At 48.2% G+C, this 14953-nt stretch overlaps 1 protein-coding gene across 7 annotated transcripts in view; it reads right to left on the bottom strand.

Annotated features, from left to right (window-relative positions):
• The window catches only part of UNKL (unk like zinc finger), a 163167-nt gene that overhangs the window by 94510 nt on the left and 53704 nt on the right, over nt 1-14953 (bottom strand). For all 7 annotated transcript variants that reach the window (XM_073361550.1, XM_073361549.1, XM_073361545.1 and 4 more), the window contains one exon: nt 8261-8345. In XM_073361550.1, the coding sequence (XP_073217651.1) occupies nt 8261-8345 (85 nt within the window). The remainder of the gene's footprint in view (nt 1-8260; nt 8346-14953) is intronic.

The following is a 14953-nucleotide window of genomic DNA, read 5'->3' on the forward strand; positions in this document are numbered from 1 at the left end:
AACAGTCTCTAGTGAGAAGGGTCTCTGACGAGGGACAGGGAGGGAGGGAGGTGAAATGGATAGAGTATCCATTGGAGATCATCTCCAAGACCCAATTTTGGAGGAACAGAGAAAGGCAGCATTCAAAGGGATGCAAATGGTTCGTGAGTTGCAGCTGATGTTGTAGGGAGTGGTCTCTCAGGGCCTCAACCAAGGCATCAAAACTAGGGTTTTGAGGTGGAAGGTTGGGAGGTTGAGGGACTGGTGGTTTTCACCTCTGAAATTGAGACTTCTTTCGCTGTGGCTCATAGCGGTGCTGTGATAGGTACTGAGACAGACATGATTTGTGGGAGGACTGAGGACTAAATTTCTTTTTCTGACCTTGTGTGTATATCCCCAATGACCGAAGTGTGGCCCTGGAGTCCTTGAGAGCATGGAGTGATGCATCAGTCTTATCTGCAAATAATTTGGAGCCTTTGAAAGGGAGGTCCTTGGCCATCGTCTGTACCTCTTTTGGCAGCCCTGAAAGGTGTAGCCATAACTCCCATGACATCACTACCACTGTTGATACCAAGTGGGCTGCTGTATCCGTGGCATCTAGTGCAGTCTGGAGTGCTGTTCTGACTACTAACTGCCCCCATGTATGATGGCCTAAACTGTTCTCATTGTGCTTCTGGCAGGTGGTCTTTTGGCATAACTGATGTGGTCATATTTTGCCATTAAGGCCTGGTAGTTCGCAATTCTAAATTACAAGGTCGCTGAGGAGTACACCTTCCTTCCAAATAAGTCAAGTCTTTTCCAGTCTCTATCATAAGGGGGTGGATTTCATGTGATGTTGGCGGCCATGAGAATTCACCACATCCACAATGATGGAATTAGGTGGAGGGTGTGAAAAAAGGAATGCTGTATTCTTGGAAGGGACATAGTATATTTGTTGGCCAGTTTGCATGTTGGTGTGACTGAGGCTGGTGTTTGCCATATGACATTAGCTGGATCCAAGCACGCTTCATTAATTGGGAGGGTGATCTTTGAGAGGAGGGCATATGCAGTTTGTCCAACAACTTACGGTTAGTGTCCTTCACCTCCTTGAGAGGGATCTGCAGCGTCTCCCCCAACCTCTTTGTAAGGTCCTGAAAGAGTCTGAAATCGTCTGCTATGGACAGTGGAGGGGACATTGCCACCTCATCTGGGAAAGAAGAGGAGATATTGGTTTGCGGTGTGGCCTCATCTGCGAGTCTGATTTCCTGCTCCTCAGTTTCCTTATGAGGTTCTGGAGACAGAGGTTGGAGGAGAGCATCTGAGATCTGAGCATCTCAGACTCCCAGTGGGTGACACTAAATGCCTGGGAAGCATGGTGCCTGTAGGCTGCCCATGGATCCTAGTATTGCCACTGGGATGGTAGAAAGGGCATGGGTGGCGGAATCCACTGTTGGTCATATCATGGGGGCTGAAACAAAGAGTGAGGATGTAGCTGAGAAGGCCCTGGTTGGTAGAGAGAAGGACCATGCCAAATGCCGAGAGAGGATATCCTCCTGGTCACTATCTGAGACTCTGCTAGATATTAGTGGAGCTGAACGCCTCAGTGCTGGTGGTGATTCTGGGCTTCAAGATGCACTCAGTTCCGAACCCCCGGTACTGAGTAGAATGGACTCTGGGGTCTCAGATACCATGAGGTCCCTGGAAAACCGAAACTCCTGCGGTGCCACAATTGGTACTGCCAGGGCGTGTTGGTGTTGACTCATCAGTACGAAGGAATCCAGCAATCTTGCTCAAGACAGGTGGTCTGACGAGGGTTGTTTTGAAGTTATTGGTACCAAGAGTTTCTGCACTGATGATGTCTTCGTAGACACAGTATAGCGTAAATTCGTCTCTGACAGGCTTTGCCACTGTTTTTGAGCCTGTGCCCATAGCTTACTAGCTGTGTATGCATCGGAAGACCCATGCGAGTTGTGCGTACCATGCTTTTAGCCATCAGTGCCAAAGTAACTGAATGTGCTGGGGATCTCATCTGGCTGGTTTGGGATTCAGTATGAGGCCTTACAGCTCTCTTTTGGGAGATCTTGCGAGGGAAATCTGAAGACTTCTTTCTCAGCTCCCCCTCTTTGGGAGTAAAATGCTCTAGTGATGGTTCATGCTGTCAAGGAGATTCGGGGCCAGGGTCAGGCACAGGTTGAAGAGCTCCCTCCATAAAGAGTAGCTTTAACTTTAATTCCTGGATTTTTCAGGATCTGGCTTTTAGCTGCTGGCAAAAAGTACACTTTTATGGAATATGGGCCTCTCCGAGGCACTAAACGCAATGGGAATGTCTGTCTGTAACCAGGTTTCAGAGTAACAGCCGTGTTAGTCTGTCTTCGCAAAAAGAAAAGGAGTACTTGTGGCACCTTAGAGACTAACCAATTTATTTGAGCATGAGCTTTCGTGAGCTACAGCTCACCTCATCGGATGCAGCATAGCCAGTATAGCCTCCCTGAAGGACAGGCACTTCTTAAACCCAGGGAAGCTGGGCATGCCCTCTACTGGGGGCAATCCCTGGGGAAGGACAGAGATAAAATAAAAACATTTCTTTTTCTTTAAAAAAGGAAAGAAACTAATGGAAACCCTATAACACTAAGAAGAAAAAACTGACGAAAACACTAAGAGTATCTGAAAAACAATTCTAAAGATCTAAAGTATGAGCGAATGGACTGCTAATCACTCTGTCTCTAGCCAGCGGGGATTTAGAAGGCAGTTCACCTGTGCAGACATTAATTAGCCGTGAGGCAGAGCATGAAAGACACAGAAAGCATGTCCAGGCCAAATGGACACTGCTACCAAAGATCTTCAATCAAAGGTGCAGGAACACACACACCCACAATGGAGCATCCACAGGGACACTACTCGAAGAAGAATCTGGAATTTCCACTGCTTATCTTAAGTGGATATAGTAAACTAAGAAAATATTGACATTTAAGTGGTCATTCTAACTATTTAATGTCAATTTTTATGCCAGAAAAATTAATTCAGAGTAACTGGACCCACACATCACTTCCTGGTGTTCTGAAGACATCATCAGTATTCTATTGAACATTTCAGATTTGGTTAATTTAGATACTCATTACTTACTGCCCTTTGGAATATATAAATAAACGTACTCTTTAAAATGGTATTTATTAAAAATTTGCACATTTAGGTTTTTGTGGGTTTTCTACACAAATAATGCATTAGCAACAGATATTTAGTTGAATAAGCTGACTGACATTCCTTACCCCTTGATTCATGAACACGTGGTATTAAAAAAAGAAACAGGGCTAGAAAAAAAAATATCTGATCATCCCCTGAAGAAATTCCACAGATTTAGCCAAAATTTTCTATTCAAAATGTTTCTTATTTTTCATCTCTGTTCACAACTGTATTTCTGAAGGGCCATAATAAACTGTGTCCTGCACAAACCTTCCTTCTGCCAAGGACAACTAACAGTTATGACATCATGCAGAAGAGTACATGCCATGATAATGAACAGATGGAACAGTGGGACATGTAAATTCAGCACCATTACCTCTCTTCAGGGGAGATAGCATAGTTGAGGATTGTTTCTCATGGTGTAATTTTTATACCTGATGAGCTATGTTTTAATTACTGCATAATTCTGCCTTTGTACTCTGTGTCCAAATGCTGTATCCAACATATTTCCTTTGTCTTATGTATCAAGTGCAGGAGTAGGGGACAATTGAAAAACAAAGGAGACACAGGGGAGATGAGTAATAACTATCATTGGGCAGACAGACTCCAGACTAAGCGCCAGCACTCTGCAGAAGGAACACAGGTAGCCCCCCTGCTCATCCTCTGCCTGACTGAATATGCAAAAAATGGATGTGAAGACCAGAAGATGCTGACTTATCTAATGTTATTTACTTCCACTCTCCCTTGGGGTTGTGTCCTCATTCTGGATTGCTTTACGAGGCAGTTAAAGTCACTGTCATCTCTATTAAGTCTAGAGGAAAAATACTGCCCAGCAGCCCCTCACACCCTCACATCAGAAGTGCAGTTCTGGTTACTGCCACCCTCACACTCCCTTCTAGGTCACTGCTCCAGCCCTCCTTGTTCAGTTAGCTTCGCTCCCCATATACAAAGCTGCACATCAATCCCAAATCCCATAAATGAACATATTTATTTACATACTTATACAGTCCCCATCAAAGTAGGATTGGAGTGCCTCCCAAGTTTTTAAAAATAGAAATAGTCTCGCTCCCTTCCTTTCTAGCCTATAAGGGAACTGGCGTGATTAGTTTATTGGCATTTTTGCTCATGTTTTATGTACTTATTGAGGAAAAGTCACAGAAATGAGTTTGGCATTACATTTGGAATACTGTGTAGCATTCTAATTCCTTGAAGGAGTGAGTACCATAGTCTAGGTCCAGTTCCTGCAAAAGTTCTGACATTTGCATTCATCAGCCTCCCCTAGTTGGTCAACGATTTCATTGTTCCACTGGGACATAGCTACTATACGAGGTGGTTGCTAAGGAAAAGACGATCTCTCAGAGAATTTGGGCCAATCCCATGGAGGGCTTTGAATATTAGGACACAGCCTTTGAAAGGGGCTCTCTATTCACCAGACAGCCAGTGTAGAGTGGAGTATCAGGGTAATGCACTCATGACAACCTGCTGCTAATCAAATTGGCTGGTTTTTGTGTTTTTTTTTAAAATCAGAGCTTTTTCAGGTATGGCTTCATTCCTACAATCAGCATTAGACTCTGTAAAAGCAGCAAAGAGTCCTGTGGCACCCTATAGACTAACAGATGTATTGGAGCATAAGCTTTCGTGGGTGAATACCCACTTCGTCGGATCCGATACATCTGTTAGTCTATAAGGTGCCACAGGACTCTTTGCTGCTTTACAGATCCAGACTAACACGGCTACCCCTCTGATACATTAGACTGGAGATCATGAACGCGTGGGTTGCTATGGCCAGGTCTGGGTCCAACATGAAGGGGTGCAATCTTCTAGGAAGTCAAATGGAAGTGCGTGTTTTTGATACACTGACAATCAGAGCACCAACAGCACTGAAGAGTCCTACAGAAGCCCATGGCTTCCCTTCCAATGTTTTTAGGAGTAGCTGACTGGCTCATTCCCCTGGTAAGTTTTTCAGAGGCAGCTGGCAATTCCCCACTGCTCTTCACCCTTTGGGACAGGGTTTCAATCCTCCCCTGTTAACAGAGAAGACTCTTTGGGGACTGTGCCAGTTGAAAGAATTGTGCGCTACCCCAACCAGTGGGAGAGGACTGATAGGTGAGACCTAAAAGGGAGCAGAGTAGCAGCAATGACACCAGTGGAAGCCCAGTTCCAGTGGATAGTGAAAGGGACCCGACCTGCCAGCTTCCACAAAAAATGAAGAGAAGAGGATGTCAGCTGCTTCTGAAGAACCTCCAAAGATGAGAGGAATCTCTCTCCCTTACAGCCATGGGGAAGGGGAGTGGGCGTAAGAGACTTTGTGCCTCCCCTGCATAATGGGGCAAAAGGGATTGCCTGGTCTGAGAAACTAGGGTCTCACTGAAGATAGGGGGAGATGCATACAGAATCTTAGGGGACAAAGAAACAGGAGCCATGGGATAAGATTCTCCCTGTCACCTTTCTTATGAGATAGGGTTCCTGGCTATGGAGCCTCTCTCTCTTCCTCCCACTGGAAATATGGAAGGGTTCTTTTCTACTGATCATACTTGAGCAAGAGAGGTGGAAGGTCAGGATTGCAGGACTGAGCTAAGGGCTGTTGCTACTGGCAGAGAGAGACAGAGAAACCACAGTGGTAAGAGCTACATAAGAACCTATATAGAAAGAATGGGCCACTTGAATCTCCTATCACTACTTGATGTCAATCCAACTTTTGCATTCTTTTTACTCCCAGTAAATCCTGACCTGGCTCCCAGCTGCAAATATTTTGATGATATGGGAGGAAAGGAAGTAAAGTCCTGACCTAGTTCTGAATACCCCTCCCTATGTTACCACTATCTTCTCACTCTCTTTTGTCTTTTATGAAGAGCCTGAACCACACATGCTCCACACACTACTCCTGGGGCAATTCTGCATCACTGTGTGCATGCAGAATTCATGTCCCTTGCATATTTCTTTGCTTCCCTGCAGAAAAATGACTCTCTGACGAGGAAGCAAAGGTAAGCCACAAAAGTGGTCACACATCCCTCCCCAGCTGCACAGGTGCATTGTTTCGGGCACCCGGCAGAAAAGTAATTCTGTGGCTCCTACCCACAGTGGCTCCTACCCTGCACTGGGCTCAGCTGCTAATCTCAGCTGTGCTGCAGCCAGGGAGGGAGATGACTTCCTCTTCCCTTGTAAGGTATGGCCATGGCTGGGTCAGACGAACTCCCAGAAACCTCCTGCGGCTGCAGGAAGCTCCGCACTCCCTGCCCACTTCCTGCCATCATTGTTCCTCAGCTGTGGGGGGAGGGGTCACTGTATGGGGAGCTGCTCCCACATCCACCCAATCCCTGTACATCTGGACCCACCCATACCCAGACCACCCCCAACGAGCCCCCCCTACCTGAGCCTCTACACCACCAAGCCTCACCCCCTGCATCACCCCCTGCACCCAGACCCCCCCAGCACCTGGATCACTCTGATAAACCTCCTGCACCCGGACCCCCTCCCCACCAAGCCCCAACCAGCTGCACCCAGACCCCAACCCCACTCCCCCAGCACCCAGACCCCCCACTGAGTCCTCCACACCCAGATCCCCTTGCTAAACCCCATCCCCCCCACACCTAGACACCCCTTCCTGAGCCCCAAACACCTTCACCTGGACCCCCTGCAGAGTCCATTTCCCCCTAAATCCGGAACCTCTCACCCCACCAGCCCCTGTGCATCCAGATCCCCCTGCAGCTGGACCCCTCACTGAGCACCTCACACCCAGATTGCCACACCCTGAACTCTCTCAGCAAGTACCTAGATCCCCCCCACAGCTGGGCAAGCAGGCTTAGCCGATCCCACACCTGGATCGGGGGCCATGGCTGGGCTTGCATGCAAGACTCTGCCCTTCTCACCAGCTATCTTGGTGCACCTGGCATGGAGGGGCAGGGCCCCGTGGTGTTTGTGGGGCAGCCCCAGCCCTTGCACTGGGTCAGTGTCAGGAGCAGCTTCATAGCTGAGTTCATGTCCCATGCGGGTAAGGGACTGCAGGGCGATTTCTCACCTCCATGCAGCTAGTGCTCCCCACTGCTATGCTTGGGGCCTCCACATTTATTTACTGACAAATAAAATAGGCAGACTTTGCAGAATTTTAAAATATAGTGCATGGAATTTTTATTTTTTTGGCCCAGAATTTAATTTTTTGGTGCAGAATTCCCTCAGGAGTAACACAAAAATCACAACCCTTTCTGTATCATTGGATAGTGCGAGTGGAGGTAGGGGATTAGGCCTGATCCTGTTCTTACTGAAGTCAATATAAAGTCTCAATTTCTGTCTCTGGTGCACTGTGCTTTGTTTCCTCCTTCCCTGAAACATATGCAGTTCCCATCAACAGCATTTGACCCTGAAAAATAGGTTTCTGCTGTTTTGTTCACAGAGGAAATACTTAGTAAATTTACTTATCAATTGGAATGTAGGGCTACAGCATTTCTAGGAATTTTATGACTGCTAAAGTGTCACACCTCTTCAATGTATTAATCTTTTTCATATACGTGAAAACAGTAAGTAGGAGAACTCTAAAAAGATGTGCCTCTTTCCTGCTTCTTGGCTACAACAGCCTGGAAGTGCTGAGGATGGGAGAGGGTAAGGGAAGCGTCACTTGTCCGTGACACCTCTCTGCAGGTTACTAAAGCACCAGGTCCTGCAAATACTTATACACATACTCACCTTTAAACATGTGTTGTTATAGTCATGTCAGTTCCAAGGTATTAGAGAGACAGGTGAGTGAGGTAAGAAGCTTGTCCAATAAAAGATATTACCTCATTCACCATATCGCTCTAATACCTTTAAACATGTTAGTAGTCCCATTGAAATTGATGGGGCTATTTACATGCTTAAAGTAGAATATCTACATAAGTGTTTGCTGGGGCCCAAATAAACAACAGGTACAGTCCATTTCACAAGTAATACATTTTCTACTTCCACTGTTGCCATGAGGAGTTTGATGCAAAGTAGTGATGAAATCATAGATGCAAGGTAACAGAAAAGGATAAAACATTTCTTTTTCTTTCTTTCTTTTTTTTTAAGTGAAATAAAAACAAACATTCTCTACTGCATGATTGTGGGAATTTTATTAACATTGTTACAAAAGAACCGTTCTCATACTCACTTTCAACATGTGCAAATGCACAAAATGGACCCCGCGGGCAGTAACCTGTTTGGCGGATGTCATTGCACTTTGTAGATTTGTAAATCTAAAAAAATAGAAAGTGAATAACTTTAAAATTATCTGGGTGCTAATAGCATAAGAGCTCAATCTATTCAGTTTAACAAAGAGAAAGTTAAGGGGTGACATGATTACAGTGTATAAGTACCTATCTGGGGAACAAATATTTAACAGTTGGCTCTTAGATCTAGCAAAGTATGGTGTAACAATCCAATGGCTGGAAGTTGAAGCTAGACAAAAATCAGACAGGAAACAATGCATAATTTTTTAACAGTGAGGGTAAATAACCAAAAGTCATGGTGGATTTTCCATCACTGATGATTCTTAAATCAAGATTGGATGTTTTTCTAAATGAGAAGCTCTAGGAATTATTTTTGGGAAGTTCTATGATCCCTTTAGTCATCTCTTTTCTAAGCTGACCAGTCCCAGGTTTTTTAATCTCTGTTTGTATGGAAGCTGTTCCATATCCTTAATCACTTTTACTTCCCTTCTCTGTACTCCTTCCAATTCTAATAATCTTTTTGGAGATAGGGATACACTGCACACGGTATTCAAAGTGTGGCTGTATGATCGATTTATATAGGGGCATTATGATATTTTCTATTATAAATCCATCCCTTTCCCAATGGTTCCTAACACTGTAAACTTTTTTTTGACTGCTGCTGCACACTGAGCAGACATTTTCAGAGAACTATCCACAATGACTCCAAGATCTCTTTCCATAGTGGTAACAACTCATTTTGTATGCATGTATCATTGGGATGATGTTTTCCAACACGCATTACTTTACATGTATCAACACTGAATGTCCTCTGCCACTGTGTCTGGCAGTTCTGTGAGAGCCTTTGCAATTCTTCCCAGTCTGCTTTGGACTTAACTATCTTGAGTAATTTTGTATCACTTGCAAACTCTGTCACCTCACTGTTTACCCCCTTTTCCAAATCACGTATGAATATGTTGAACAGCACTGGTCCCAGTACAGATCCTTCCAGGACTTCACTATTTACCTCTTCCCACTGTGAAAACTGAAAATTTAGTGGTATCCGTAGGGGACTTGCTCTGGCACCCTCTGGAGTGGCGTGCACATGCTGTGGTATAAGGGGCGCCGCTGGCTCCCCCCAGCCTCAGTTCCTTCTTGCCAGAAACTCCGACAGTGGGGAAGGAGAGTGGGTTATGGAATGGACATGAGCAACACATCTCGAAGAACACCAGTTACAGAACAAGTAACTGTCTTTTCTTCTTCAAGTGCTTGCTCATGTCCGTTCCATATTAGATGACTCCCAAGCAGTACCAACAGAGGCAGGTAGGAGTTCATAGACGTGTAGACTGCAACACAGCTCTGCCGAACTCAGAGTCATCTCTGGCCTGCTGAGTGATGGTATAATGCACCGTGAACGTGTGAACCGAAGACCACGTCGTGACTCTGCAAATGTCCTGGATGGGAATGTGCGCCAGGAAGGCTGCTGAGGATGCCTGAACTTCAGTCAAATGGGCCCTCACAATCAGCAGCAGTGGGACCTGTGCTAGCTTGTAACAGGTCTGGATGCAGGTGGTGATCCAGTTGGAAATCCTCTTTGAGGACACCAGAAGGCCCTTCATCCTGTCCACTGTCGTGATGAAGAGCTGGGTCGACCTGCGGAAGGGCTTGGTATGCTCCAGGTAAAATGCCAGTGCACGTCTGACATCCAGGGCATGTAGCCTCCTTTCCTCACTAGTGGTGTGCAGCTTCAGACAAAACACCAGGAGGAGGATGTCCTGGTTGACATGGAAGGAAGACACCACTTTCGGCAGAAAGGCCAGATGGAGTCACAGTAGAACTTTGTCCTTGTAGAACACTATATACGGCAGTTCCGATGTCAGGGCTTTAAATCTCCAACACTCATCTTGCCGATGTTACCGCCACAAGGAAAGCAACCTTCCATGACCGGTGGGAAAGGGAGCAGGAGGCCATAGGCTCAAAGGATGGGCCCGTGAGCCTAGAAGGAACCAAGTTAAGGTCCCACTGTGGGACAGAGGCCCGGACCAGCGGGAAGAGTCTCTCCGAGGCCCCTCAGGAATCTGAGCGACATGTCATGAGAGAAAATCGTATGACCCTGGATTGGTGGGTGAAAAGCGAAGATGGCCGCAAGGTGCACCCTGATGGAAGAGAGAGGGCCAGCCCCTGGTTCTTAAGATGAAGCAGGTAATCTAAGACAGATTGTAAGGAAGAGCGCGACGGAGAGATGCTACACTCAGACACCCAGTGGGAGAACCTCATCCACTTGGCCAGGTAAATTGCTCTGGTGGAAGGCTTCCTGCTTTCCAGGAGGACTTGCTGGGCCTCGTTAGAGCAGGCCTGCTCCTCCGAGTTCAACCACACAGCATCCACGCTGTGAGGTGGAGGAAGGCGAGGTTGGGGTGTAGGAGGCACCCATGATCTTACGAAATCAGATCCAGTCGGTCGGGAAGGGGCCAGGGAGCAGTCGCCACCGGGTCCATCAGTGTGCCGAACCAATGTTGGTGCGGCCACACCGGGGTGATCATGACGACTTGGGCCTTGTCTCTCTTGATCTTTGACAGGACTCTGCTGATGTGCGGGATCGGCAGGAACGAGTACATGAGGACCCCTGACCATGGAAGGAGAAAGCCATCTGAGAGGGAACACTTGCCCAGGCCCTGCAGGAAACAGAACTGATGACATTTCTTGTTCTGTCTGGTGGCGAACAAGTCCACCCAGAGAGTTCCCCACCTCTGGAAGAGCAATCGGGCTACCTCTGGATGGAGTGACTACTCATGGTGAGAGAAAAAGGAACTGCTGAGGTGATCTCTGGACTGGGAATAGACTGTTGCCAGCCACTGCTGCAAGAGTTGCATTCTGAGCCTTGCATGGCGGACGATATATGTACATGCTTCCATGTGGCCTAGCAAACGCTGACATACCCGGGCAGTGGTTAGAGAGAACGCAGAGACCCCCGCAACGAGGTCCATCATTGCCTGGAACCTCTCCTGTGGCAGAAAAGCTCTGGCGCAGGTGGAGTCGAGCACTGCTCCGATGAACTCTAACCTTTGTATTGGAACTAACATTGACTTTTTGTCATTCACCAATAGGCCCAGGGACCAGCATGTGACCTGTAGCATCATGACGCCCCTTTGGACTTGGTACCTGGAGCAACCTTTGAACATCCAGTCATCAAGATATGGGTATATTTTGATACCCCAATGCTGGAGGTAAGCTGCTACCACTGACATGCACTTGGTAAACACCTTCAGTGCTGCTGGTAGGCTAAAAAGGTAGTCATCTGATCTCACCGTGAAGCAAAGGAAGTGCCTGTGTTGTTGGAAAATTGCTATATGAAAGTTATATGCTTTAAAAAAAAAAAAAAAACCCTATCTGTGTCCTTCAAGTAGAGAGCAGCATACCAGCCTCCCGGATCCAGGGAGGGGATGATGGAGGCCAGGAAGACCATGTGTAACTTCAACTTCTTTAGGTATTTGTTGAGATCTTGCAGGTCCAGGATGGGTTTTAGACTGCCCCTGGCCTTTGGCATTAGAAAGTACCAGGAACAGAACCTCTTGTTCCTGTATTCGTGAGGAACGTCTTCCACCACTTTCAGCTGTAGCAGGCGCTTCACCTTCTGTGCAAGAAGACTTTTGTGAGAAGGGTCCCTGAAGAGGGACAGGGAAGGGGAGGTTGGAGAGGGGACAGAAAGGAGGGTATAGCCCAGGGCCACTGTGTTGAGGACCTAGCAGTCTGACATTATCACAGTCCATGCAAGGAGGAAAAAAGAGAGGCGGTTGGAGAAACATAAGGAGGATGGCTCTGGGGAACAGTCTGGTAGGTCACCCTCAGGTGCACCCTCAAAATGCCTGCTTGTCATTCTATCTGACTGGATAGAGGACGAAGGTTGGTGGCTCTGGTGACGTATGTAGCCTCTGCTCTTCTTACGAGCCGTCTCCTGCCTGGGTTGGCTCCCTTGACCCTGTGGCTATTGCAGGTTGAACCGCTTGCAGGCTAGATGTGGGACGTAGAGCTCTAGGGTTTTCAATGTAGTACAGAAGTCCTTTAACCGGTGTAATTTATTGTCTGTCTGCTCAGCAAACAGTGCCTGACCGTCAAAAGGAAGGTCCTGTATCAACTGCTGGGCCTCCGTTGATAAGCCTGAGAGAAGGAGCCAGAACACCCTTCACATGGAGATGGCTGAGGCCATGGTGCATTCTGCGGAGTCTGCAGCGACCGAGGCTGCTTGAAGGGCCATCCTGGCCACAGCCCTGCCCTCATCAAGGATCGCCTGGAACTCTTTCCTGGTGTCCTAGGGAAGCAAATCTTCAAATTTGGCCATGGCTTGCCACATATTGAAGTCAGAGCGGCCAAGGTGGGCTTGGTGGTTAGCCAACCTCAACTGGAGGATGTATAAACTTTGCGTCCGAACAAATCCAGCCTCTTTGAGTCTTTATTCTCAGGTGTAGCTCTCAGTTGGCCTTGCCTCTCCTGGAGAAGATGAGGAAGAAGCCAGTGCCGCGGGGTCGGCCACATCCATAGGTGGTCCAACCAGCTGTTCCCCGGGGTCCGTGAGAGCCTGAGGGGTTCTCCTTTTGGTGAGATCTGTTTCCAGAGAAAGGCGGGATACTGAGGCTGATGGTTTGTCCAAGGCACCTGCCACTGACTTAAGCCCTTAGGAACCTATGGGTTCCACAGGTACCAGGCAGCCAGCCACTGGGCCTAGGGCCATGGAGCAGTTGGAGGTACCACTGACGTTGAGGGTACCACCGGTGCTGGGGTTTGACCTGCCAGCTATGACTCCTGCCTGGTGTCGGAGCTTGACGATGAGTGGGAGCTCTCAGGCGACCATGAGCTGGTGGACTGGTGACCCCATTTGCTGCAGTGCTGATCGCTGCACCTCAATGGGGAGCTCTCCGCTCGAGAAAAATTCCTTTTGTGGGTCCTCGGAGACCAGCAGCGTTCAGTGGATTGGCAACGGCATTCCAGCGATCTACGCCTCACGCTTCTCAACCGGTACCAGGATCTGGAGCGGGACCAGGAGCCGGAGCAGGTCAGTCGCTGGGAAGACCTTCTTACTGACCAAGAGGATCTGTTTCGCGGTGACGCGTATCAGCAAACTGATGACTGGTGACTTCGCATAATTGACTCTGTCGGGCCTGCGAACAGTACTGGGCCATGGCTGAAGCTCTGGGCCAGTCTCAGTGCTGTTGATGCCAGGAGGGCACACCTCTACCAGTCTGTGCCAGGTCACCAGTGAGGAGCATCTCAAGACCTGTGGGCGCTGCCCTGAGTCCAGAGATGGAAGAGGGTTGCGCCAAGCCTGCCTCCCTGCCTTCAAAGCCTGGTGGCTCAGTGCGGGCAAGCGCTGGCGAGATGTCCCTCAGGAAGGGGAGCGGTACCATTGAGATGGGGACTTATGAAAAGGTCCCAAGGCGGGTTTACCCCTGGATCGGGGTACCGCCATAGCTGGTGTGGGCGGCGCCAGTAGCACTAAGATATCCTGCTCTGCCTGCAGGGCCTCGGGCATCAACGGGACCTCTAACTGACGAAGGCCCGCGTCACTGTCCTGTGTGGCAGGCATGGGTTGGGGTGGGCTAGACCGCTCGACCTTAGCTTGGGCCCGACTCCTGGTTGGAGGTACCAAGCTGCCCTCCTTGGGCCTTGGCTCTCCTCCTCCCCTCCCCTTCCCCTTGTGGGACGTAGGAGATCTTCCTCTCCCGGTCTTCTTTTGCCGCTTGGCAGGTGCCGGGGAGGGGCATCAGTGCCGGTCCATCGACCGCACCATTGGAGCATTCTGAACCGATGCTGCAGGGCTCGGGGCACAGTCAGACCTCGAGTGCTCCGGTGTCAGAGTTAGAGCTGCCTCCATTAGGAGCACTTTGAGATGGGTGTCTCGTTCCTTCTTAGTCCGAGGTTTGAAGGACATGCAGATGTGTCTCTTGTCACTTATATGTGACTCACCCAGACACCTTAGACAACTGTTATGTGGATCGCTGATGGGCATAGTTTTTTTGCAGCGATCACAAGGCTGAAAGCCTGGGGACCGGCGCTATCACTAGGCTGAGTCCCATTCATGACTAACCAAATAAAACGCACTAACACACTAAGGGATAACTATTTTACAGGAAAAGTTCATAACACTGAATGAAGCGAAAAGCTAGCTGATGCTTTCTTCACTTGCTTTGAGGTCAAGAAAGTAAGGCCAAGATGTGCAAAAGGCCTTTGCAGGTTCTAATAGGCATCCATTAATTGGAAGAGCGATCCTTGTGGGTACCAAGGAGCTTAGGATGTTAACTATCTTATACACTTTCTCTTGGATTACTGTCACTTATCTCAATTTCCACTATCCTGAAGAACAGCTCCTGGAACGTCCGGAAATTGGTCATGGCCCATGTCAGGGTTGGAGCAACTGCCTCAGAGGGGGATGATGACGACTCTTTAGAAGGGAGCAACTCTGATTCTGGGTAAAAAGCTCCAGCTATGGATGCCAACAGTGCCTTTAACCTCGTCCCTTAAGTGTTGTGATGGGACTCTGCTCCGATAGCATAAGAAGGACCTCAGTAGGAGAAATATGGCCATAGTGGCATGTTGTATTGGCAAGGTTGTGGGTGGCCCATCCATTACCATTCATGCACCAGAGCCTGGTGGGAGGTGGT

The sequence above is a fragment of the Lepidochelys kempii genome, chromosome 10 (genome assembly GCF_965140265.1).
Source record: "Lepidochelys kempii isolate rLepKem1 chromosome 10, rLepKem1.hap2, whole genome shotgun sequence".
NCBI classification, from domain to species: Eukaryota; Metazoa; Chordata; order Testudines; family Cheloniidae; genus Lepidochelys; species Lepidochelys kempii.